We start from the raw sequence: 26,052 nt of genomic DNA, 5'->3' as shown, positions 1-26,052 counted from the left end.
TGAGTCCTCCAGATCAGAGGCAGTAGGGATGACCAGGGATGTTCTCTGTTTAGTGAGTCCTCCAGATCAGAGGCAGTAGGGATGACCAGGTGTTCTCTGTTTAGTGAGTCTGCCAGATCAGAGGCAGTAGGGATGACCAGGGATGTTCTCTGTTTAGTGAGTCTGCCAGATCAGAGGCAGTAGGGATGACCAGGGATGTTCTCTGTTTAGTGAGTCCACCAGATCAAAGGCAGTAGGGATGACCAGGGATGTTCTCTGTTTAGTGAGTCCACCAGATCAGAGGCAGTAGGGATGACCACGGATGTTCTCTGTTTAGTGAGTCCTCCAGATCAGAGGCAGTAGGGATGACCAGGGATGTTCTCTGTTTAGTGAGTCCTCCAGATCAGAGGCAGTAGGGATGACCAGGTGTTCTCTGTTTAGTGAGTCCTCCAGATCAGAGGCAGTAGGGATGACCAGGGATGTTCTCTGTTTAGTGAGTCCACCAGATCAAAGGCAGTAGGGATGACCACGGATGTTCTCTGTTTAGTGAGTCCACCAGATCAGAGGCAGTAGGGATGACCACGGATGTTCTCTGTTTAGTGAGTCCACCAGATCAGAGGCAGTAGGGATGACCACGTGTTCTCTTGATAAGTGCGTGAATTTGAACATTATTTTCATTAGGAATGTAGTGAAGTAAAAGTTGTCAAAAAATATAAATAGTAAAGTTAAGTACAGATACCCCCCCCTAAAAACAACTGAATTAATACTTTAAAGTACTTTTATCTAAGTACAGATACCCCCCCAAAAAACAACTGAATTAATACTTTAAAGTACTTTTATCTAAGTACAGATAACCCCCAAAAAACAACTGAATTAATACTTTAAAGTACTTTTATCTAAGTACAGATACCCCCCCCAAAAAAAACATCTGAATTAATACTTTAAAGTACTTTTATCTAAGTACAGATACCCCCCAAAAACAACTGAATTAATACTTTAAAGTACTTTTATCTAAGTACAGATACCCCCCAAAAAACAACTGAATTAATACTTTGAAGTACTTTTATCTAAGTACAGATACCCCCCAAAAAACAACTGAATTAATACTTTAAAGTACTTTTATCTAAGTACAGATACCCCCAAAAAACAACTGAATTAATACTTTGAAGTACTTTTATCTAAGTACAGATCCCCCCCCAAAAAAACAACTGAATTAATACTTTGAAGTACTTTACTGAATATTGGTGAGACTTGTTTGTAGCACCAACAGTTTGGTCGGTCGGTTTTTGTGACACCTCTTGGAAATGACGTAGTCCGTGACAGAGTTCAGAGGGCACTTAAACTTGTAGATGTCATAGAGCCAAACAAAGTCTCTCCTTTCGACATGGGTGACATTAGTTTTCATCATAGGTTCAGACATCACGGTTTGGGATTAACACATGATTCTGTGAATATTTTCTTGTCCAGAGCTTCTCCCGTGTAGAAAAAGGCCTCTTTCACGAGCCCCGTGTTATTGAATAGCTGCACACTTCATGTCGCCGGAAAGAGGGGAGCAGCGATAATAAATACACAGGGAGATATTCTGTATTCAAAACGACGTCGCCCTGTGACGTCATGGGTGCGTCAATCAACTCTAGGGGGTTTTAAGGGGCAATCTGTGATTGGTACATCGAATTTTGGACTTTGGACAGTCATACCCCCATCAGAACACAAAACATATGAACCTAAAATGTCAACCAAACACTGCATAGCCACATAATATGGTTAAAACTATTATTTTGATCTCATGGCATCCAAAGATGTGTCTGAATATTTACATTTCTCCAACCCGTTCCCTCAGTTGTTTACCAAAACAGTGGCAGGTTTCCCACTTTGTTCTTATTTGAACTGCAGAGGGGGAGGGGGGGGTCAATGAAACAGATCACTTTGACAATCAACCAGAAATACCTAGAGATCCTCTGGTTCATTAAGAAATCTACACTTACGTATGTTGTTTGGTCGTTGAGTCAATTAGACCACGCCCATTTGGTGTTTATCTCTTTCTCCATATAAAGTTTATTTAGTTAACTAGCTGACTAAATCTCTAGATAACTAAATCTCTAGCTGACTAAATCTCTACCTGACTAAATCTCTAGATAACTAAATCTCTAGATAACTAAATCTCTAGCTGACTAAATCTCTAGCTGACTAAATCTCTAGATGACTAAATCTCTAGCTGACTAAATCTCTAGATAACTAAATCTCTAGCTGACTAAATCTCTAGCTGACTAAATCTCTAGCTAACTAAATCTCTAGCTTACTAAATCTCTAGCTAACTAAATCTCTAGCTGACTAAATCTCTAGCTGACTAAATCTCTAGCTGACTAAATCTCTAGCTAACTAAATCTCTAGCTTACTAAATCTCTAGCTGACTAAATCTCTAGATAACTAAATCTCTAGCTGACTAAATCTCTAGCTGACTAAATCTCTAGCTGACTAAATCTCTAGCTGACTAAATCTCTAGATAACTAAATCTCTAGCTGACTAAATCTCTAGCTGACTAAATCTCTAGCTGACTAAATATCTAGCTAACTAAATCTTGCATTGTAGTGGACACCTCTGATGGTTCCTTTAAGGAACAACGTAGCAACAGGCAAATTTGATATCAGTCTATGAATTTGAGTGTTTTTACAACTCTCCAACACCATCCCTCAGTTGTTCACCTAAAAACTGGTGGTTGTCTGAACTGCAGATTGTCCATTTCCTACACAAAGAGTAGCAACATTACCTGTTAGGTTCAGACAACAGTCCCATTATATAATACTGTGACATTGGACTGAGCAGGATCAGGAGAACCAGTTAGAGTTGGTCCACAGGGGATCTTGGGTGTATCTCAATACTCTCTTAGTCCCCTCTCTGTGTCTATGTCCTCAGTTGGTCCACAGGGGATCTTGGGTGTATCTCAATACTCTCTTAGTCCACTCTCTGCGTCTATGTCCTCATTTACTTTCTTTGTTCCTTTGTCTTGTTTTCATTCTTTGTGGTTGTTTTTGACATGCCTCAGCAGATTAGTCTTCTGAATGAATCTTTTACCACAGACTGAGCAGCCATGTTGTTTCTCTCCTGTGTGAGTCAGTTTGTGCTTAGTTAGGTTCCTATTGACACTGAAGCTTTTCCCACAGTCACCACAGCTATATGGTTTCTCTCCTGTGTGAGTCCGTATATGTTCAATTAGTGTCTTCTTGACACTGAAGCTTTTCCCACAGTCACCACAGCTAAAAGGTTTCTCTCCTGTGTGAGTCCGTATATGTTCAGTTAGTGTCTTCTTGAGATTGAAGCTTTTCCCGCAGTCGCCACAGCTAAAAGGTTTCTCTCCTGTGTGAATCAGTTTGTGCCTGGTTAGATGCTGCTTGAGACTGAATCTTTTCCCACAATCACCACAGCTAAATGGATTCTCCCCTGTGTGAATCAGTTTGTGCCTGGTTAGATGCCCCTTCAGACGGAAGCTTTTCCCACAGTCACCACAACTGAATGGTTTCTCTCCTGTGTGAATCCTCATGTGCCTGGACAGATGCCCTTTTTGTTTGAAGATCTTTCCACAAACAGGGCAGACACAGGGTTTCCCACTGTGACAGAGTCGGACATGGGCCTTCAGTTTACAGGTGGAGTTGTAGCGTTTCTTGCAGAATCGACATTCACTGGGTCTCTTCTTGGTGAGAGTCAAATGTCTCTGCAGATCAGCTTTCAGAGCAAATGTTTCACCACAGTCACGGCAGCTGTGAGTTTTTCTAGGCATGGTGCTGGGATTGGAACAGTGTTCCCCCAATGTTGGGCTGGGCTCCAATGGTGGACTGTTGTCAAGTCCTACTGCGTCGCTGCTTACGGCTGAGCTGCGGCTGGAGGCATTGTTTTGATTATCTGGAGGGTCACAGGGAATGTAGAGACCCTTTAGGTGGGTCACAGTGCCAGAAGGTTTGAGATCCACTAGTTTAGAGTCTCTCTCTCTGTTCTCCACAGTCTGGGTTTGGTCCTCCTGATCACATTCACTTTTCACACAGGAAGGAGAGAAAATGAACCCTATGATATCAGGCTCCACCCCTTGAAGCTGCTCTTCCTCCTGACTGGTCCTGACTTCCTCCTGTTCCTCTTTAATCTGTTTGGTCTCTGGGTCCTCCTGCCCCAGACTGGGGCTCCACTCCTGCTCACAGTGCTGCTGCTCAGGGGGAACCTCCTCTTCAGAGACAGAGAGCTGCAGGGAGTCTGGAGGGAAGGAGAGGAGGGTCAGAGGTTACCTATATACAGCCTTTAGACAGATGTAGAATGGTGCGGGAGGGAATGGCTGATGTTTTACATGCTCCTAACCATCAGTTATTTTGGTGGGTTTTTACATTGTTTGTACCTTTAAGAAACCCTGGAATGGGTGAGTCCAAACCTTTGACTGGTACTGTAGGTATATAAATCAGTAAAAAAATAAATAATAATAATCATATTATGGATTTAACACGACTGGATCTGCATCTGTTGGTCAGATAAACAACTACAAATAAATAAAGACGTGGACCAGAAAACCAGTCAGGATCTGGTGTGATGTACCTCATACATTACACCATGTACCTCATACAGTACCATGTACCTCATACATTACACCATGTACCTCATACATTACACCATGTACCTCATACATTACACCATGTACCTCATACATTACACCATGTACCTCATACAGTACCATGTACCTCATACATTACACCATGTACCTCATTCAGTACCATGTACCTCATACAGTACAATGTACCTCATACAGTACCATGTACCTCATACAGTACCATGTACCCCATACAGTACCATGTACCTCATACAGTACCATGTACCTCATACAGTACCATGTACCTCATACCGTACCATGTACCTCATACAGTACCATGTACCTCATACAGTACCATGTACCTCATACAGTACCATGTACCCCATACAGACCATGTACCTCATACAGTACCATGTACCTCATACAGTACCATGTACCCCATACAGTACCATGTACCGCATACAGTACCATGTACCTCATACAGTACCATGTACCCCATACAGACCATGTACCTCATACAGTACCATGTACCCCATACAGACCATGTACCTCATACAGTACCGTGTACCTCATACAGTACCATGTACCCCATACAGTACCATGTACCCCATACAGTACCATGTACCTCATACAGTACCATGTACCTCATACAGTAACATGTACCCCATACAGACCATGTACCTCATACAGTACCATGTACCTCATACAGTACCATGTACCCCATACAGTACCATGTACCTCATACAGTACCATGTACCTCATACAGTACCATGTACCTCATACATTACACCATGTACCTCATACAGTACCATGCACCTCATACTGTACCATGTACCTCATATAGTACCATGTACCTCATACACCACCATGTACCTCATACAGCACCATGTACCTCATACAGCACCATGTACCTCATACAGTATGACACACCTCATACAGCACCATGTACCTCATACATTACACCATGTACCTCATACAGTACCATGTACCTCATACATTACACCATGTACCTCATACATTACACCATGTACCTCATACAGTACCATGTACCTCATACAGTACCATGTACCTCATACAGCACCATGTACATCATACATTACACCATGTACCTCATACAGCACCATGTACCTCATACATTACACCATGTACCTCATACAGTACCATGTACCTCATACACCACCATGTACCTCATACATTACAACACACCTCATACAGTACCATGTACCTCATACAGTACCATGTACCCCATACAGACCATGTACCTCATACAGTACCATGTACCTCATACAGTACCATGTACCCCATACAGTACCATGTACCTCATTCAGTACCATGTACCTCATACAGTACCATGTACCTCATACAGTACCATGTACCTCATACAGTACCATGTACCCCATACAGACCATGTACCTCATACAGTACCATGTACCTCATACAGTACCATGTACCCCATACAGTACCATGTACCTCATACAGTACCATGTACCCCATACAGACCATGTACCTCATACAGTACCATGTACCCCATACAGTACCATGTACCCCATACAGTACCATGTACCTCATACAATACCATGTACCTCATACAGTACCATGTACCTCATACAGTAACATGTACCCCATACAGACCATGTACCTCATACAGTACCATGTACCTCATACAGTACCATGTACCCCATACAGTACCATGTACCTCATACAGTACCATGTACCTCATACAGTACCATGTACCTCATACAGTACCATGCACCTCATACTGTACCATGTACCTCATATAGCACCATGTACCTCATACACCACCATGTACCTCATACAGCACCATGTACCTCATACAGCACCATGTACCTCATACAGCACCATGTACCTCATACATTACACCATGTACCTCATACATTACACCATGTACCTCATACAGTACCATGTACCTCATACAGTACCATGTACCTCATACAGCACCATGTACCTCATACATTACACCATGTACCTCATACAGTACCATGTACCTCATACAGTACCATGTACCCCATACAGTACCATGTACCTCATACAGTACCATGTACCTCATACAGTACCATGTACCTCATACAGTACCATGTACCTCATACAGTACCATGTACCCCATACAGACCATGTACCTCATACAGTACCATGTACCTCATACAGTACCATGTACCCCATACAGTACCATGTACCGCATACAGTACCATGTACGTCATACAGTACCATGTACCCCATACAGACCATGTACCTCATACAGTACCATGTACCCCATACAGACCATGTACCTCATACAGTACCATGTACCTCATACAGTACCATGTACCCCATACAGTACCATGTACCCCATACAGTACCATGTACCTCATACAGTACCATGTACCTCATACAGTACCATGTACCTCATACAGTAACATGTACCCCATACAGACCATGTACCTCATACAGTACCATGTACCTCATACAGTACCATGTACCCCATACAGTACCATGTACCTCATACAGTACCATGTACCTCATACAGTACCATGTACCTCATACATTACACCATGTACCTCATACAGTACCATGCACCTCATACTGTACCATGTACCTCATATAGTACCATGTACCTCATACACCACCATGTACCTCATACAGCACCATGTACCTCATACAGCACCATGTACCTCATACAGTATGACACACCTCATACAGCACCATGTACCTCATACATTACACCATGTACCTCATACAGTACCATGTACCTCATACATTACACCATGTACCTCATACATTACACCATGTACCTCATACAGTACCATGTACCTCATACAGTACCATGTACCTCATACAGCACCATGTACATCATACATTACACCATCTACCTCATACAGCACCATGTACCTCATACATTACACCATGTACCTCATACAGTACCATGTACCTCATACACCACCATGTACCTCATACATTACAACACACCTCATACAGTACCATGTACCTCATACAGTACCATGTACCTCATACAGTACCATGCACCTCATACAGTACCATGTACCCCATACAGACCATGTACCTCATACAGTACCATGTACCTCATACAGTACCATGTACCTCATACAGTACCATGTACCTCATACAGTACCATGTACCTCATACAGTACCATGTACCCCATACAGACCATGTACCTCATACAGTACCATGTACCTCATACAGTACCATGTACCGCATACAGTACCATGTACCCCATACAGACCATGTACCTCATACAGTACCATGTACCTCATACAGTACCATGTACCCCATACAGTACCATGTACCCCATACAGTACCGTGTACCTCATACAGTACCATGTACCTCATACAGTACCATGTACCTCATACAGTACCATGTACCCCATACAGTACCATGTACCTCATACAGTACCATGTACCTCATACAGTACCATGTACCTCATACATTACACCATGTACCTCATACAGTACCATGCACCTCATACTGTACCATGTACCTCATATAGTACCATGTACCTCATACACCACCATGTACCTCATACAGCACCATGTACCTCATACAGCACCATGTACCTCATACATTACACCATGTACCTCATACATTACACCATGTACCTCATACAGTACCATGTACCTCATACAGTACCATGTACCTCATACAGCACCATGTACATCATACATTACACCATGTACCTCATACAGCACCATGTACCTCATACATTACACCATGTACCTCATACAGTACCATGTACCTCATACACCACCATGTACCTCATACAGCACCATGTACCTCATACATTACAACACACCTCATACATTACAACACACCTCATACAGTACCATGTACCTCATACAGCACCATGTACCTCATACAGTAACATGTACCTCATACATTACAACACACCTCATACAGTACCATGTACCTCATACAGTACCATGTACCTCATACATTACAACACACCTCATACAGTACCATGTACCCCATACAGTACAACACACCTCATACAGTACCATGTACCTCATACAGTACAACACACCTCATACAGTACCATGTACCTCATACAGTACAACACACCTCATACAGTACCATGTACCCCATACAGTACAACACACCACATACAGTACCATGTACCCCATACAGTACAACACACCTCATACAGTACCATGTACCTCATACAGTACAACACACCTCATACAGTACCATGTACCCCATACAGTACAACACACCTCATACAGTACCATGTACCCCATACAGTACAACACACCTCATACAGTACCATGTACCTCATACTGTACCATGTACCTCATACAGTACTATGTACCTCATACAGTACCATGTACCTCATACAGCACCATGTACCTCATACAGCACCATGTACCTCATACAGTACCATGTACCTCATACATTACACCATGTACCTCATACAGCACCATGTACCTCATACAGTACCATGTACCTCATACAGCACCATGTACCTCATACAGCACCATGTACCTCATACAGTACAACACACCTCATACAGTACCATGTACCTCATACATTACCATGTACCTCATACATTACAACACACCTCATACAGTACCATGTACCTCATACAGTACAACACACCTCATACATTACCATGTACCTCATACATTACAACACACCTCATACAGTACCATGTACCTCATACATTACAACACACCTCATACAGTACCATGTACCTCATACAGTACCATGTACCTCATACATTACGACACATCTCATACATTACGACACATCTCATACAGTACCATGTACCTCATATATTACCTTGTACCTCATACAGTACAACACACCTCATACAGTACGACACATCTCATTCAGTACCATGTACCTCATACAGTACCATGTACCTCATACAGTACCATGTACCTCATACAGTACGACACACCTCATACAGTACCATGTACCTCATACAGTACCATGTACCTCATACAGTACGATACATCTCATACAGTACCATGTACCTCATACAGCACCATGTACCTCATACAGCACCATGTACCCCATACAGCACCATGTACCTCATACAGTACCATGTACCTCATTCAGTACCATGTACCTCATACAGTACCGTGTACCTCATACATTACGACACACCTCATACATTACAACACACCTCATACAGTACGATACACCTCATACAGTACGATACACCTCATACAGTACGACACACCTCATACAGTACGATACACCTCATACAGTACGATACACCTCGTACAGTACGATACATCTCATACAGTACGATACATCTCATACAGTACGATACATCTCATACAGTACGATACACCTCATACAGTACGATACACCTCATACAGTACGACACACCTCATACATTACGACACACCTCATACAGTACGACACATCTCATACAGTACGACACATCTCATACAGTACGATACATCTCATACAGTACGATACACCTCATACAGTACGATACACCTCATACAGTACGACACACCTCATACAGTACGATACATCTCATACAGTACGATATACCTCATACAGTACGATACACCTCATACATTACGATACACCTCATACAGTACGACACATCTCATACAGTACGATACACCTCATACAGTACGATACACCTCATACAGTACGACACATCTCATACAGTACGACACATCTCATACAGTACGACACACCTCATACAGTACAACACATCTCATACAGTACGATACGTCTCATACAGTGCAACACACCTTATACAGTACGACACACCTCATACAGTACGATACACCTCATACAGTACGATACACCTCATACAGTACGATATACCTCATACAGTATGATACATCTCATACAGTACGATACATCTCATACAGTATGATGCACCTCATACAGTACGACACATCTCATACAGTACGATACACCTCATACAGTACGACACACCTCATACAGTACGACACATCTCATACAGTACGATACATCTCATACAGTACGACACATCTCATACAGTACGACACATCTCATACCGTACGACACATCTCATACAGTACGACACATCTCATACAGTACGACACATCTCATACAGTACGATACATCTCATACAGTACGACACATCTCATACAGTACGACACATCTCATACAGAACGACACATCTCCTTCGCATAGAGTTGATCAGGCTGTTGTCTGTAGCCTTTGAAAATGTTGTCCCACTCCTCTTCAATTGGCTGAGTGAAGTTGAACTGGAACACGCTGTCGTACACATCAATCCAGAGCATCCCAAACATGCTCAATGGGTGACATGTCTGGTGAGTATGCAGACATCTGTGGCATTGTGTTGTGTAACAAAACTGCACATTTTAGAGTGGCCTTTTATTGTCCCCAGCACAAGGTGCACCTGTGTAATAATCATGCTGTTTAATCAGCCTCTTGATATGCCACACCTGCCAGGTGGATGGATAATCTTGGCAAAGGAGAAATGTTCACTAACAGGAATGTAAACTAATTTGTCAACAAAATTTGAGAGAAATAAGATGTTTGTGTGTATGGAACATTTCTGGGAACTTTTATTTCAGCTCATGAAACATGGGACCAACACTTTACATGTTGCAATGTCCAAATGATTCATATAAGGTCCAAATGATTCATATAAAAGGTCCAAATGATTCATATAAAGTCCAAATGATTCATATAAGGTTCAAATGATTAGTATAAGGTGCAAATGATTCATATAAAAGATCCAAATGATTCATGTAATGTGCAAATGATTCATATAATGTGCAAACGATTCATATAAAGTCCAAATGAAGCACTGTTTAGTATTTGCTCCTTTGCATCCAATAACTGACTGAAGTCTGCAACCCATTGACCAAGACAATATCTTCTCTGGTGACGCCCTGCCAGGTCTGTACTGCAGCCACTAGTTTTTTGTTGTTGTTTTGAAATATTGTTTCCCTTTATGTCTCATCTTCAACAAATGAAATGCATGTTCAATTGGATGTAAATCTGGAGATCGACTTCGCCCAGTAAAGAATTTTACTTTTTTTTGGGGGGGGGGCGCTGAAAAAACTCCCTAGTTGCTATGGTTATATGTTCGGGGTCATTGTCTTGCTGTAATGACGAAGCGCCGCCCAATGAGTTTGGAGGCATTTTGCTTGTTCTTTAGCAGACAGTATACGTTAGCGGACAATAGGTTTCTGTACACTTCAGAATTAATGTGGTGACATCATCAATGGAGCAGTGACATCATCAATGGAGCAGTGACAGCAGTGACATCATCAATGGAGCAGTGACATCATCAATGGAGCAGTGACATCATCAATGGAGCAGTGACAGCAGTGACATCATCAATGGAGCAGTGACAGCAGTGACATCATCAATGGAGCAGTGACAGCAGTGACATCATCAATGGAGCAGTGACAGTAGTGACATCATCAATGGAGCAGTGACATCATCAATGGAGCAGTGACAGCAGTGACATCATCAATGGAGCAGTGACAGCAGTGACATCATCAATGGAGCAGTGACAGCAGTGACATCATCAATGGAGCAGTGACAGCAGTGACATCATCAATGGAGCAGTGACAGCAATGACATCATCAATGGAGCAGTGACAGCAGTGACATCATCAATGGAGCAGTGACAGTAGTGACATCATCAATGGAGCAGTGACATCATCAATGGAGCAGTGACAGCAGTGACATCATCAATGGAGCAGTGACAGTAGTGACATCAATGGAGCAGTGACAGTAGTGACATCATCAATGGAGCAGTGACATCATCAATGGAGCGGTGACAGCAGTGACATCATCAATGGAGAGTAAAGAAGGTGAGCCAGTTCCAGGGGCAGACATTCATGCCCAAGCCATAACAGCCCCCCTCCCGGGCAGGTTCTTCCCCCACCCCACACTTTCCTCTTGCCATCATTCTGGTGTTAATCATTAATGTTAATCTTTGTTTTAATCAGTCCACAATCCCCCCCTCCCCCCAGAACTCTGCAGGCTCTTTTAAGCAAACTAACCTGCCCATCCTGTTTCTGAAGCAGTGGCACCTCACAGTGTGACCTCTGTAGTTCCAACCTGGTCTCAGAGCATTTCGTATTATTATGTAGGTACATCCCTGACACACCATTTAGTATGGTGTGTATTCAATTTGTGGATGTCCATCACCCATTTCTTACAATATGTTACACATTTTTTTAAATTTTCAATTCTAGCTAGGTGGCTAACATTAGCTAGCTGGCTAACTTTAGTTAGGCTAGGATATATGGTTAAGGTTAGGAGTTATAGTTAAGGTAACGGTTAACTAAAATAGTTAGGAGAAAGGTTAGTGAAAAGGGTTAAGGTTAGGGGAAGGGTTAGCCAACATGCTAAGTAGCTAAGTAGTTGCAAAGTAGATTTTTTTTTTTTTTTAAGTAGTAAGTAGATGAAAAGTTTTTAATTTCGTACTAATTAGAGTGTCCCGGATTTACGTTTACTATGTTACGTCTAGTATATGAGACCAGGCTAGTCTATGAGACTAGTCTTCTGTAGATGGTAGTGACTGACATGTCCAACCCCACCTCCTGGAGTGTTCCCAATGTGTCTGACATTCTTCGGCCATCTTTGGTAACGGTCTTCCCTGGCCTACCAGGCCATTTGCGATTGCTGAGCTCACAAGTGCTTTCTTCATTTTGAATGATGTTTTTTTTTTTTTTTTTTTTTTTTGGTAAGCCTAAGATTTTGCCTATGTTTCTGATCAATTTTGTCCGATGTTTCAGCCTCATAAATGGCTTCATTGACTTTCATTGACACTTCTTTGGGCCTCTTTCTGCTACTGGTGTTAACACCACAAAAGCAGGCTCCAAAAGGCATATGCAAAGCCTAGACACAAGACTACACATTGACAGCTCTCGTATGCCTGCACACATTATGTGCCGGAACACACCTGGGAATTGATGGGAAATGATGTAAAATATATCACTAGCCACTTTAAACAATGCTACCTAATATAATGTTTACATACCCTACATTACTCATCTCATATGTATACGTATATACTGTACTCTATATCATCTACTGCATCCTTATGTAATACATGTATCACTAGCCACTTTTAAACAATGCTACCTAATATAATGTTTACATACCCTACATTATTCATCTCATATGTATATACTGTACTCTATATCATCTACTGCATCTTTATGTAATACATGTATCACTAGCCACTTTAAACAATGCTACCTAATATAATGTTTACATACCCTACATTATTCATCTCATATGTATACGTATATACTGTACTCTATATCATCTACTGCATCTTTATGTAATACATGTATCACTAGTCACTTTAACTATGCCACTTTGTTTACATACTCATCTCATATGTATATACTGTACTCTATATCATCTACTGCATCCTTATGTAATACATGTATCACTAGCCACTTTAAACAATGCTACCTAATAGAATGTTTACATACCCTACATTATTCATCTCATATGTATACGTATATACTGTACTCTATATCATCTACTGCATCCTTATGTAATACATGTATCACTAGCCACTTTAAACAATGCTACCTAATAGAATGTTTACATACCCTACATTATTCATCTCATATGTATACATATATACTGTACTCTATATCATCTACTGCATCCTTATGTAATACATGTATCACTAGCCACTTTAACTATGCCACTTTGTTTACATACTCATCTCATATGTATATACTGTACTCGATACCATCTACTGTATCTTGCCTATGCCGCTCTGTACCATCACTCATTCATATATCTTTATGTACATATTCTTTATCCCCTTACACTGTGTATAAGACAGTAGTTTTGGAATTGTTAGCTAGATTACTTGTTGGTTATTACTGCATTGTCGGAACTAGAAGCACAAGCATTTCGCTACACTTGCATTAACATCTGCTAACCATGTGTACGAGACAAATAAAATGTGATTTGATTTGACCTGACTAACCAGAAACACCTGTCGAGCCAATTGTCCAAATACTTGAAGTAGGAACCTCGAGGTATAAAAAGCATTGTCATTTCTAAAAATGGTACAAATACTCTCAAATAAAAGCTGAGAAACTATACTGTAACCTCCTACTCATTGGTACAGAGCCAAGAGACGAAGGAAATGCTTCACTGTGCCATATAATTACAGAGGACAATGTATACAGAGCATTCAGACCCCTTCCCTTTTCTACCTTTTGTTACGTTAAAGCCTTATTCTAAAACGGACTCAATGAAAACAATTCCTCAGGGTAGCCTAGTGGTTAGAGCGTTGGACTAGTAACCGGAAGGTTGCAAGTTCAAACCCCTGAGCTGACAAGGTACAAATCTGTCGAACAGGCAGTTAACCCACTGTTCCTAGGCCGTCATTGAAAATAAGAATTGGTTCTTAACTGACTTGTCTAGTTAAATAAAGATAAAATAAAAAAATCTACACACAATACCCCATAATGACAAAGCAAAAAACAGTTAAGACATTTTTGCAAATGTATTCAAAATTTGTTTGAATTATTATTGACATTATTATTATTATTGATTATTATTATTGACAGTATTCAGACCCTGTTCTATGACACTCAAAATTGAATGGAAGAAGTTTGGAACCACTAAGACTCTTCCTACAGCTGGCGGCCCGGCCAAACTGAGCAATCGGGGGAGAAGGGCCTTGGTCAGGGAAGTGACCAAGAACCTGATGGTCACTCTGACAGAGCTCCAGAGTTCCTCTGTGAAGATGGGAGAACCTTCCAGAAGGACAACCCTCTCTGCAGCACTCCACCAAACAGGCCTTTTTGGTAGTGGCCAGACGGAAGCCACTACTCAGTAAAAAGGCACATAGTCGGGATTGTTTATGGTGGTTTTGGAGCAGTGGCTTCTTCCTTGCTGAGAGGTCTTTCAGGTTATGTCGATATAGGACTCATTTTACTGTGAATACATATACTTTTGTACCTGTTTCCTCCAGCATCTTCACAAGGTCCTTTGCTGTTGTTCTGGGATTGATTTGCACTTTCCACACCAAAGACGTTCATCTCTAGGAGATAGAACGTGTCTCCTTCCTGAGCGGTATGACGGCTGCGTGGTTTTATGGTGTTTATACTTGCGTACTATTGTTTTTACAGATGAACGTGGTACCTTCAGGATTTTGGAAATTGTTCCCAAGGATGAACCAGACTTGTGGAGGTCTACAATTTTTTTTCTGAAGTCTTGGCTGATTTATTTGGATTTTCCCATGATGTCAAGCAAAGAGGGACTGAGTTTGAAGGTAGTTCTTGAAATAAATCCACAGGTACACCTGCAATTGACTCAAATTATGTCAATTAGCCTATCAGAAGCTTCTAAAGCCATGACATCATCTTCTGGAATTTTCCAAGCTGTTTAAAGGCACAGTCAACTTAGTGTATGTAAACTTCTGACCCACTGGAATTGTGATACAGTGAATTATAAGTAAAATAATCTGTCTGTAAACAATTGTTGGAAAAATTACCTGTGTCATGCACAAAGTAGATGTCCTAACCGACTTGCCAAAACTAAAGTTTGTTTCAAGCCCTCATTGAAAATAAGAATTTGTTCTTAACTGACTTGCCTAGTTAAAAAAAGGTAAATATATATATATTATATTATTCTGTATTTTAGTCAATGCCACTCCAACATCGCTCGTCACAATATTGATATATTTCTGAATTCCATTCTTTTACTTTTTAGATTTGTGAATTGTTAGATATTACTGCACTGTTGGAGCTCGGAACACAAGCATTTCAATACACTCGCAATAACATCTGCTAAATGTGTATGTGACCAATTTAATTTGAAGTACAGTGAGATCCTTGATGAAAACCTGCTCCAGAGCGCTCAGAACCTCAGAAAGGGGGCGAAGGTTTTAACAGGACTACGACCCTAAGCACACAACCAAGACAATGCAGGAGTGGCTTCAGGACAAGTCTCTGAATGTCCTTGAGTGGCCCAACCAGAGCCCGGACTTGAACCCGATCTAACATCTCTGGAGAGACCTGAAAATACCTGTGCAGCAACACTCCCCATCCAACCAGACAGAGCTTGAGAGGATCTGCAGAGAGGAATGGGATACACTCCCCAAATACAAGTGTGACAAGCTTGTAGCGTCATACCTAAGAAGACTCGAGGCTGTAATCGCTGCCAAAGGTGCTTCAACGAAGTACTGAGTAAAGGGTCTGAATACTTATGTAAATGAAATCTGAAAAAAAAAAAAAAAAATCTTTCTGCTTTGTCAATATTGGGTCATTATGGTGTATTGTGATGTCATTATGGGGTATTGTGATGTCATTATGGGGTATTGTGATATCATTATGGGGTATTGTGATGTCATTATGGGGTATTGTGTGTAGATTGATGAGGAAAAAAACATTTAATCCATTTTAGAATAAGGCTGTAACGTAACAAAATGTCATGCGTTCTGAATATTTCCTGAAAGCACCGAGGTGTTGTGTGTTTACCTCGTCTTTCATTTTGTTGCAGATTGTCGTCTGTATTGTTCTGTCTGAGATTATGGGTTCCTGATACAAACACCTCATTTTGTATTTGTAGAATTACATCTCTATGTTCTGTTCTATCTGATATGACATCGAGTGGCCCTTTGGGTTACTTTAGATTACCACAGGTGTCTGTAATTATCTCTGGCTGCCCAAGTCTAATCTCTTTCCCATTAATTGACCAATCAGATCAGCACTGAAAATTATCTGTCATGAAAAGATATATGATTGGTGGGGGGGGGGGGGGGGGGCAGAATTGGTCTGCCTGTATAAACGCAGCCTTAGTGGCCTCATCTGTCCCACTGTTTGGGGAGATTTGCTCTGATGAAAGTTGAACGACCGAAAGATAAAATGTAAGAAATGTGCATCTGTTTATTTTTTTCCTGTTTCTAAAGTCAGTCAATTCTAGAACCTATTTTCATACTTTCAAATAACTTCCTGGTTTTCGTGACACAGACATGTTTTTATCCATGTACAATAGAAGTTAATAAAAACATTTTCATTGAGTAGAACTATAACTAACTATCAGTAGATCTATGTACTAACCTATTCTACATAGTTGTATCTCTGGTGTCCTCCGCAGCAGTCTCCGTAGCCGATCATTCTCCTCTTGGTACTCCACTATCATTTTAGCAAATGCCCCGGAAATCTCCACAGCAGCAAACGCCGTTAAACGCTCATTTAAAAACTCTTGAAACGACTGTAGTTTAGACATTTTCAGGAGAGTTGGGTGTTCAGCAAGTATGGGATCTTGACGTGGTTCCTCCTGATCACATTCACTTTTCACACAAGGAGGAGTAAATATGAACTCTATGATATCAGGCTCCACCCCTTGAAGCTGCTCTTCCTCCTGACTGGTCCTGACTTCCTCCTGTTCCTCTTTAATCTGTTTGGTCTCTGGGTCCTTCTGTCCCAGACTGGGGCTCCATTCCTGCTCACAGTGCTGCTGCTCAGGGGGAACCTCCTCTTCAGAGACAGAGGGCTGCAGGGAGTCTGGAGGGAAGGAGAGGAGGAGCAGAGGTTACCCAGCTATACAGCCTGGATACAGAGGTTACCTATACAGCCTGGATACAGAGGTTACCCTGCTATACAGCCTGGATACAGAGTTTACCACAGTCCCCAAATCCAGAACAAATTCAAGAAAGCGATCAGTATTATGAAGAGCCATTGTTGCATCGAACTCCGTTCCATCTGAAATTGCTCAAGTGAACAGCAAACCTGTTTAAAAAACAGATAAAGCAACACCTCTCCCCTATTTGACCTAGATAGTTTGTGTGTATGCGTTGATATGTGTGCATGTGTGCCTGTTTTCTAGGGTAGCCTAGTGGTTAGAAGTTCAAACCCCTGAGTTGACAAATCTGTCGTTCTGCCCCTGAACAGGCAGTTAACCCACTGTTCCTAGGCCGTCATTGAAAATAAGAATTTGTTCTTAACTGACTTGACTGTTAAATAAAGGTTAAAAAATATTGATATTATATCTATGAATGTTCTGTATTATGTCATTCTGTATTATGTCATTCTGTATTATGTTTCATGTTTTTTGTGAATCCCAGGAAGAGTAGCTGCTGCTTTTGCAACAGCTAATGGGGACTCTAATAAAATACCAAATTACCACAGTATAAGTCATAACCATAAAACGGTCAAACAGGGAAATGGGTCTAATCTTTTTTCAACCATTCATTTTTCCCCATAGGGGATTTTACAATGACTTAAAATAAAAGGCTGTGTTTCGTGTAGGCTTACCCTGGCGTGACGTTTTGATAACCGTTTAAATCTCTCTAGGACAAGGTGACTTTTATTAATATATTCGCCTATATTTTATAATTTGTGGAACGTTCCAACAGGAATCCAAAAACTTCGTAAATAACAAGGTTGCAAACACAACGCATACAAAGTTGTAAAGCGGCAGAGTAAGATACCAGGTAGGGAGTGGTCTATTTCATTGCGTTTTTCACTCACCACGTTCATTCTGAAAAATGTCTGTCCTCACTCTGGTAGCCTACGGACAAACATTAAGAATAAACTACGTGGTGAGTTGATGCCTATTCGGCAGCTAGTTAGCTAGGTTTGTATGCGTTGTTTGTTGGCATCCTTGTACTTCAGTTTTTGGAACAGATTCCTGTTGGACAAATTCCACAAATTATACCCCCCCTGTATTTACCCCCTCAAAATGAAATTCTCCTAATGTGGCTAACAAAGTACTATAAACATAAAGAACTACAAACACCATAATGATCTGGACGGGACTGCTGCATCGAGGCAAAGGTTAAACAAATCTCTGGAATAACTATCTAATGTTATCTAAAATGTAGTAATGAATAAATTGGCTTAATTTCTTTAAATGGAACATTCTGTTAGCAAAGGTGTCAGCTACAGATGACGTGCAGGCGCTTGCGGGGATTTGTTTACATGTCTACTTTGATGCAAATTAGCATTTTCGAAACTGAGAGTAAATCGAGCTGAATATTGGTAGAGGCTCCTCCGAGGAAGGGGAGGACCATCCTCTATTGTGAATTTAATACAAATACGAACCTATTTGACGTAGCGGTATCACCGGTGTCCTCCGCAGCAGTCCCCGTAGCCGATCATTCTCCTCCTGGTACTCCACTACCGTTTTCTCAACTGCACCAAAAATATCCACAGCAGCCGTCGTTAAACGCTCATTTAAAAACACACACAACATCTGTAGTTTAGACATTTTAATAAAATTAGAGATGGGTAGCCTATTTAGTTTAGTAAGTATGTATTTATTTACTGCAGACAAGGAACAATAACAACTCGTTTCCAATCCTACTTCCGTGTTTTAGTCAAGGAATCTTGGGACGTTCTTTGTTCTAGTTGGTGACGAACCCAGAAACACAACAGCGCCGGCAGCTGGATGGGAGTTTACTGTGCAAGGCAGCCTACAGACCAGTAGTAAAGGAAAACGGCAACATCAAATCAAATTTTATTGGTCACATGCGCATGGTTAGCAGATGTTAATGCGAATGTAGCTAAATGCCTGCGTTTCTAGTTCCGGCAGTGCAGTAATATCTAACAAGTAATCTAACAAATTCACGACTACCTTATACACACATTGTAAATCAAATCAAATCAAATTTTATTTGTCACATACACACATGGTTAGCAGATGTTAATGCGAGTGTAGCGAAATGCTTGTGCTTCTAGTTCCGACAATGCAGTGATAACCAACAAGTAATCTAACTAACAATTCCAAAACTACTGTCTTATACACAGTGTAAGGGGATAAGGAATATGTACATAAGGATATATGAATGAGTGATGGTACAGAGCAGCATACAGTAGATGGTATCGAGTACAGTATATACATATGAGATGAGTATGTAGACAAAGTAAACAAAGTGGCATAGTTAAAGTGGCTAGTGACATAAGAATGCAGTCGATGATCTAGAGTACAGTATATACATATGCATATGAGATGAATAGTGTAGGGTAAGTAACATTATATAAGGTAGCATTGTTTAAAGTGGCTAGTGATATATTTACATCATTTCCCATCAATTCCCCTTTTTAAAGTGGCTGGAGTTGGGTCAGTGTCAATGACAGTGTGTTGGCAGCAGCCACTCAATGTTAGTGATTGCTGTTTAACAGTCTGATGGCCTTGAGATAGAAGCTGTTTTTCAGTCTCTCGGTCCCAGCTTTGATGCACCTGTACTGACCTCGCCTTCTGCATGAGAGCGAGGTGAACAGGCAGTGGCTCGGGTGGTTGTTGTCCTTGATGATCTTTTTGGCCTTCTTGTGACATCGGGTGCTGTAGGTGTCCTGGAGGGCAGGTAGTTTGCCCCCGGTGATGCGTTGTGCAGACCTCACTACCCTCTGGAGAGCCTTACGGTTGAGGGAGGTGCAGTTGCCGTAACAGGTGGTGGTACAGGAGAGGGCTGAGAACGCAGCCTTTTGGGGCCCCAGTGTTGAGGATCAGCAGAGTGGAGGTGATGTTTCCTACCTTCACCACCTGGGGGCGGCCCGTCAGGAAGTCCTACCTTCACCACCTGGGGGCGGCCCGTCAGGAAGTCCTACCTTCACCACCTGGGGGCGGCCCGTCAGGAAGTCCAGGACCCAGTTGCACAGGGCGGGGTTCAGACCCAGGGCCTCAAGCTTAATGACGAGCTTGGAGTGTACTGTGGTGTTGAATGCTGAGCTATAGTCAATGAACAGCATTCTTACATAGGTATTCCTCTTGTCCAGATGGGATGGGCAGTGTGCAGAGTGATGGCGATTGCATCGTCTGTGGATCTATTGGGGCGGAAAGCAAATTGAAGTGGGTCTAGGGTGTCAGGTAAGGTGGAGGTGATATGATCCTTGACTAATCTCTCAAAGCACTTCATGATGACAGAGGTGAGTGCTACTGGATAGCGGTAGTCATTAAGTTCAGTTACCTTTGCCTTCTTGAGTAGCCACTTTAATGTTAGACAGCAATAAAAAGCTAGTATACATCTACGAAGAACTTCGGTTGTTACACCAGGGCTGGCAACTTTTGAAAAAAGCTTGGACTGATATTTGTTATGTGGATTTCATTTCCCCCTGGCCAGTGCCAACACACCATTCAGGGCAAGTGGGGTTTGAGCCCCCCCTGTTTAGCAAAAAAAAATAAATGTTTGCCTGTTTTGTTCTGTTATTTTGGCATTAATACGTGTCATATATCAGTCTGCAAACAATGTTAAAAATAATAATAATAATTGAGTTACTAAAGCCGCATACAACCGTGGTCTCTTTGGCTTTCTTGAGTGAGGCAGCTCCAAAATGCAGGTGTTTCAGTCTAGCTCAGCTGCTTTCTGTGGTGGTGGGGCTGCCAGAGGAAAATACGGAGTTTAGAGGTTGGTAATGTTTTCTAGTTGCGCCACGATTGGCTCAGTGTTCTGTCAGTCATGGGAACACTACGTCACCGCAAAATCTATGGGGAGAGTTCAAAAATTCAAGCCCATTGGGTGCTGCAATACAGTTACATTAGAAGTGCCCATCCAAGAAGGCTCAAGATCATTGGTCACAGATAAAATGACATCAGATCACGTGATATCTACCTTATCTTTGATTGGACTGGTCATGTCAACAACATACTTTCAAAATTTTAGCTAGCAAGCTAGACAATCATCATGAATCACGTCGACAATCTACTGGCAAATCTTTTTTAACCCTTGTCTTTTTTATTTTTTTATACCTTTATTTAACTAGGCAAGTCAGTTAAGAACAAATTCATATTTACAATGACGGCCTAGGAACAGTGGGTTAACTGCCTGTTCAGGGGCAGAACGACAGATTTGTACCTTGTCAGCTCAGGGGTTTGAACTTGCAACCTTCAGGTTACTAGTCCAACGCTCTAACCACTAGGCTACCTTCAGGTTACTAGTCCAACGCTCTAACCACTAGGCAACCTTCAGGTTACTAGTCCAACGCTCTAACCACTAGGCTACCTTCAGGTTACTAGTCCAACGCTCTAACCACTAGGCTACCTTCAGGTTACTAGTCCAACGCTCTAACCACTAGGCTACCTTCCGGTTACTAGTCCAACGCTCTAACCACTAGGCTACCTTCAGGTTACTAGTCCAACGCTCTAACCACTAGGCTACCTTCAGGTTACTAGTCCAACGCTCTAACCACTAGGCTACCTTCCGGTTACTAGTCCAACGCTCTAACCACTAGGCTACCTTCAGGTTACTAGTCCAACGCTCTAACCACTAGGCTACCTTCCGGTTACTAGTCCAACGCTCTAACCACTAGGCTACCTTCCGGTTACTAGTCCAACGCTCTAACCACTAGGCTACCTTCAGGTTACTAGTCCAACACTCTAACCACTAGGCTACCCTGCCGCCTCTACACTCTAACCACTAGGCTACCTTCAGGTTACTAGTCCAACGCTCTAACCACTAGGCTACCTTCAGGTTACTAGTCCAACGCTCTAACCACTAGGCTACCTTCAGGTTACTAGTCCAACGCTCTAACCACTAGGCTACCTTCCGGTTACTAGTCCAACGCTCTAACCACTAGGCTACCTTCAGGTTACTAGTCCAACGCTCTAACCACTAGGCTACCTTCAGGTTACTAGTCCAACGCTCTAACCACTAGGCTACCTTCAGGTTACTAGTCCAACGCTCTAACCACTAGGCTACCTTCCGGTTACTAGTCCAACGCTCTAACCACTAGGCTACCTTCAGGTTACTAGTCCAACGCTCTAACCACTAGGCTACCTTCAGGTTACTAGTCCAACGCTCTAACCACTAGGCTACCTTCCGGTTACTAGTCCAACGCTCTAACCACTAGGCTACCTTCAGGTTACTAGTCCAACGCTCTAACCACTAGGCTACCTTCAGGTTACTAGTCCAACGCTCTAACCACTAGGCTACCTTCAGGTTACTAGTCCAACGCTCTAACCACTAGGCTACCTTCAGGTTACTAGTCCAACGCTCTAACCACTAGGCAACCTTCCGGTTACTAGTCCAACGCTCTAACCACTAGGCTACCTTCAGGTTACTAGTCCAACGCTCTAACCACTAGGCTACCTTCAGGTTACTAGTCCAACGCTCTAACCACTAGGCTACCTTCAGGTTACTAGTCCAACGCTCTAACCACTAGGCTACCTTCAGGTTACTAGTCCAACGCTCTAACCACTAGGCTACCTTCAGGTTACTAGTCCAACGCTCTAACCACTAGGCTACCTTCAGGTTACTAGTCCAACGCTCTAACCACTAGGCTACCTTCAGGTTACTAGTCCAACGCTCTAACCACTAGGCTACCTTCCGGTTACTAGTCCAACGCTCTAACCACTAGGCTACCTTCAGGTTACTAGTCCAACGCTCTAACCACTAGGCTACCTTCAGGTTACTAGTCCAACGCTCTAACCACTAGGCAACCTTCAGGTTACTAGTCCAACGCTCTAACCACTAGGCTACCTTCCGGTTACTAGTCCAACGCTCTAACCACTAGGCTACCTTCAGGTTACTAGTCCAACGCTCTAACCACTAGGCAACCTTCCGGTTACTAGTCCAACGCTCTAACCACTAGGCTACCTTCAGGTTACTAGTCCAACGCTCTAACCACTAGGCTACCTTCAGGTTACTAGTCCAACGCTCTAACCACTAGGCTACCTTCAGGTTACTAGTCCAACGCTCTAACCACTAGGCTACCTTCAGGTTACTAGTCCAACGCTCTAACCACTAGGCTACCTTCAGGTTACTAGTCCAACGCTCTAACCACTAGGCTACCTTCAGGTTACTAGTCCAACGCTCTAACCACTAGGCTACCATCAGGTTACTAGTCCAACGCTCTAACCACTAGGCTACCTTCAGGTTACTAGTCCAACGCTCTAACCACTAGGCTACCTTCCGGTTACTAGTCCAACGCTCTAACCACTAGGCTACCTTCAGGTTACTAGTCCAACGCTCTAACCACTAGGCTACCTTCAGGTTACTAGTCCAACGCTCTAACCACTAGGCTACCTTCAGGTTACTAGTCCAACGCTCTAACCACTAGGCTACCTTCAGGTTACTAGTCCAACGCTCTAACCACTAGGCTACCTTCAGGTTACTAGTCCAACGCTCTAACCACTAGGCTACCTTCAGGTTACTAGTCCAACGCTCTAACCACTAGGCTACCTTCAGGTTACTAGTCCAACGCTCTAACCACTAGGCTACCTTCCGGTTACTAGTCCAACGCTCTAACCACTAGGCTACCTTCAGGTTACTAGTCCAACGCTCTAACCACTAGGCTACCTTCAGGTTACTAGTCCAACGCTCTAACCACTAGGCAACCTTCAGGTTACTAGTCCAACGCTCTAACCACTAGGCTACCTTCCGGTTACTAGTCCAACGCTCTAACCACTAGGCTACCTTCAGGTTACTAGTCCAACGCTCTAACCACTAGGCAACCTTCCGGTTACTAGTCCAACGCTCTAACCACTAGGCTACCTTCAGGTTACTAGTCCAACGCTCTAACCACTAGGCTACCTTCAGGTTACTAGTCCAACGCTCTAACCACTAGGCTACCTTCAGGTTACTAGTCCAACGCTCTAACCACTAGGCTACCTTCAGGTTACTAGTCCAACGCTCTAACCACTAGGCTACCTTCAGGTTACTAGTCCAACGCTCTAACCACTAGGCTACCTTCAGGTTACTAGTCCAACGCTCTAACCACTAGGCTACCATCAGGTTACTAGTCCAACGCTCTAACCACTAGGCTACCTTCAGGTTACTAGTCCAACGCTCTAACCACTAGGCTACCTTCCGGTTACTAGTCCAACGCTCTAACCACTAGGCTACCTTCAGGTTACTAGTCCAACGCTCTAACCACTAGGCTACCTTCAGGTTACTAGTCCAACGCTCTAACCACTAGGCTACCTTCAGGTTACTAGTCCAACGCTCTAACCACTAGGCTACCTTCCGGTTACTAGTCCAACGCTCTAACCACTAGGCTACCTTCAGGTTACTAGTCCAACGCTCTAACCACTAGGCTACCCTGCCGCCTCAAACAAAATAGTGCACAATATTTGAGAGAAATAAGCTTATTGTGCATATTGAACATTTTCTGGGATCTTTTATTTCAGTGCAGGACCAACACTGCATTTATATTTGTGTTCAGTATACAGTGGCAAGAAAAAGTATGTGAACCCTTTGGAATTACCTGGATTTCTGCATAAATTAGTATTCAAATTTGATCTGATCTTCACAAAGATAGATAAACAGGCTGCCTAATCTAATAACACAAATTATTGTATTTTTCTTGTCTATATTGAATACATATTTTAAACATTCACAGTGTAGGTTGTAAAAAGTATGTGAACCCCCACAAGGCTAATAACTTCTCCAAAAGCTCATTGGAGTCAGGAGTCAGCTTAACCTGGAGTCCAATCAATGAGACGAGATTGGAGATGTTGGTTAGAGCTGCCTTGCCCTATAACAAACTCACAAAAATGCCTGATGTGAACCATGCCTCAAACAAAAGAGCTCGCAGAAGACCTAAGATTGAGAATTGTTGACTTGCATAAAGCTGGAAAGGGTTACAAAAGTATC

At 42.4% G+C, this 26,052-nt stretch overlaps 1 protein-coding gene across 2 annotated transcripts; it reads right to left on the bottom strand.

Annotated features, from left to right (window-relative positions):
- Positions 1 to 1,192: 1,192 nt before the first annotated feature.
- Positions 1,193 to 19,825, bottom strand: LOC115117555 (zinc finger protein OZF-like). 2 transcript variants are annotated; one of them, XM_065025229.1, is made up of 4 exons: positions 19,788 to 19,820; positions 19,565 to 19,654; positions 17,579 to 18,025; positions 1,193 to 4,218 (listed from the first exon to the last, which is right to left on the bottom strand). In XM_065025229.1, the coding sequence occupies exons 3-4, from the start codon at positions 17,745 to 17,747 to the stop codon at positions 2,990 to 2,992; spliced, it is 1,398 nt and encodes a 465-aa protein (XP_064881301.1). In that variant the 5' UTR covers positions 17,748 to 18,025; positions 19,565 to 19,654; positions 19,788 to 19,820; the 3' UTR covers positions 1,193 to 2,989. The 2 variants fall into 2 exon arrangements, with proteins under 2 accessions (XP_064881301.1, XP_064881300.1); XM_065025228.1 differs by having other exon boundaries at positions 19,565 to 19,825.
- Positions 19,826 to 26,052: the final 6,227 nt, after the last annotated feature.

Source organism: Oncorhynchus nerka, linkage group LG12 (assembly GCF_034236695.1).
Source record: "Oncorhynchus nerka isolate Pitt River linkage group LG12, Oner_Uvic_2.0, whole genome shotgun sequence".
NCBI lineage: Eukaryota > Metazoa > Chordata > Actinopteri > Salmoniformes > Salmonidae > Oncorhynchus > Oncorhynchus nerka.
This window is presented reverse-complemented; position numbering and strand designations above follow the sequence as displayed.

Bases quoted from the DNA above. Each gene is read 5' to 3' on its own strand.
- LOC115117555 (XM_065025228.1), bottom strand. From the start codon at position 19,730: ATGTCTAAACTACAGATGTTGTGTGTGTTTTTAAATGAGCGTTTAACG. The intron at 18,026-19,564 runs GTTCGTATTTGT...CCTTCCCTCCAG, and splicing joins GATACCGCTACGTCAAATAG to ACTCCCTGCAGCCCTCTGTC. The intron at 4,219-17,578 runs GTTAGTACATAG...CCTTCCCTCCAG, and splicing joins GATACAACTATGTAGAATAG to ACTCCCTGCAGCTCTCTGTC.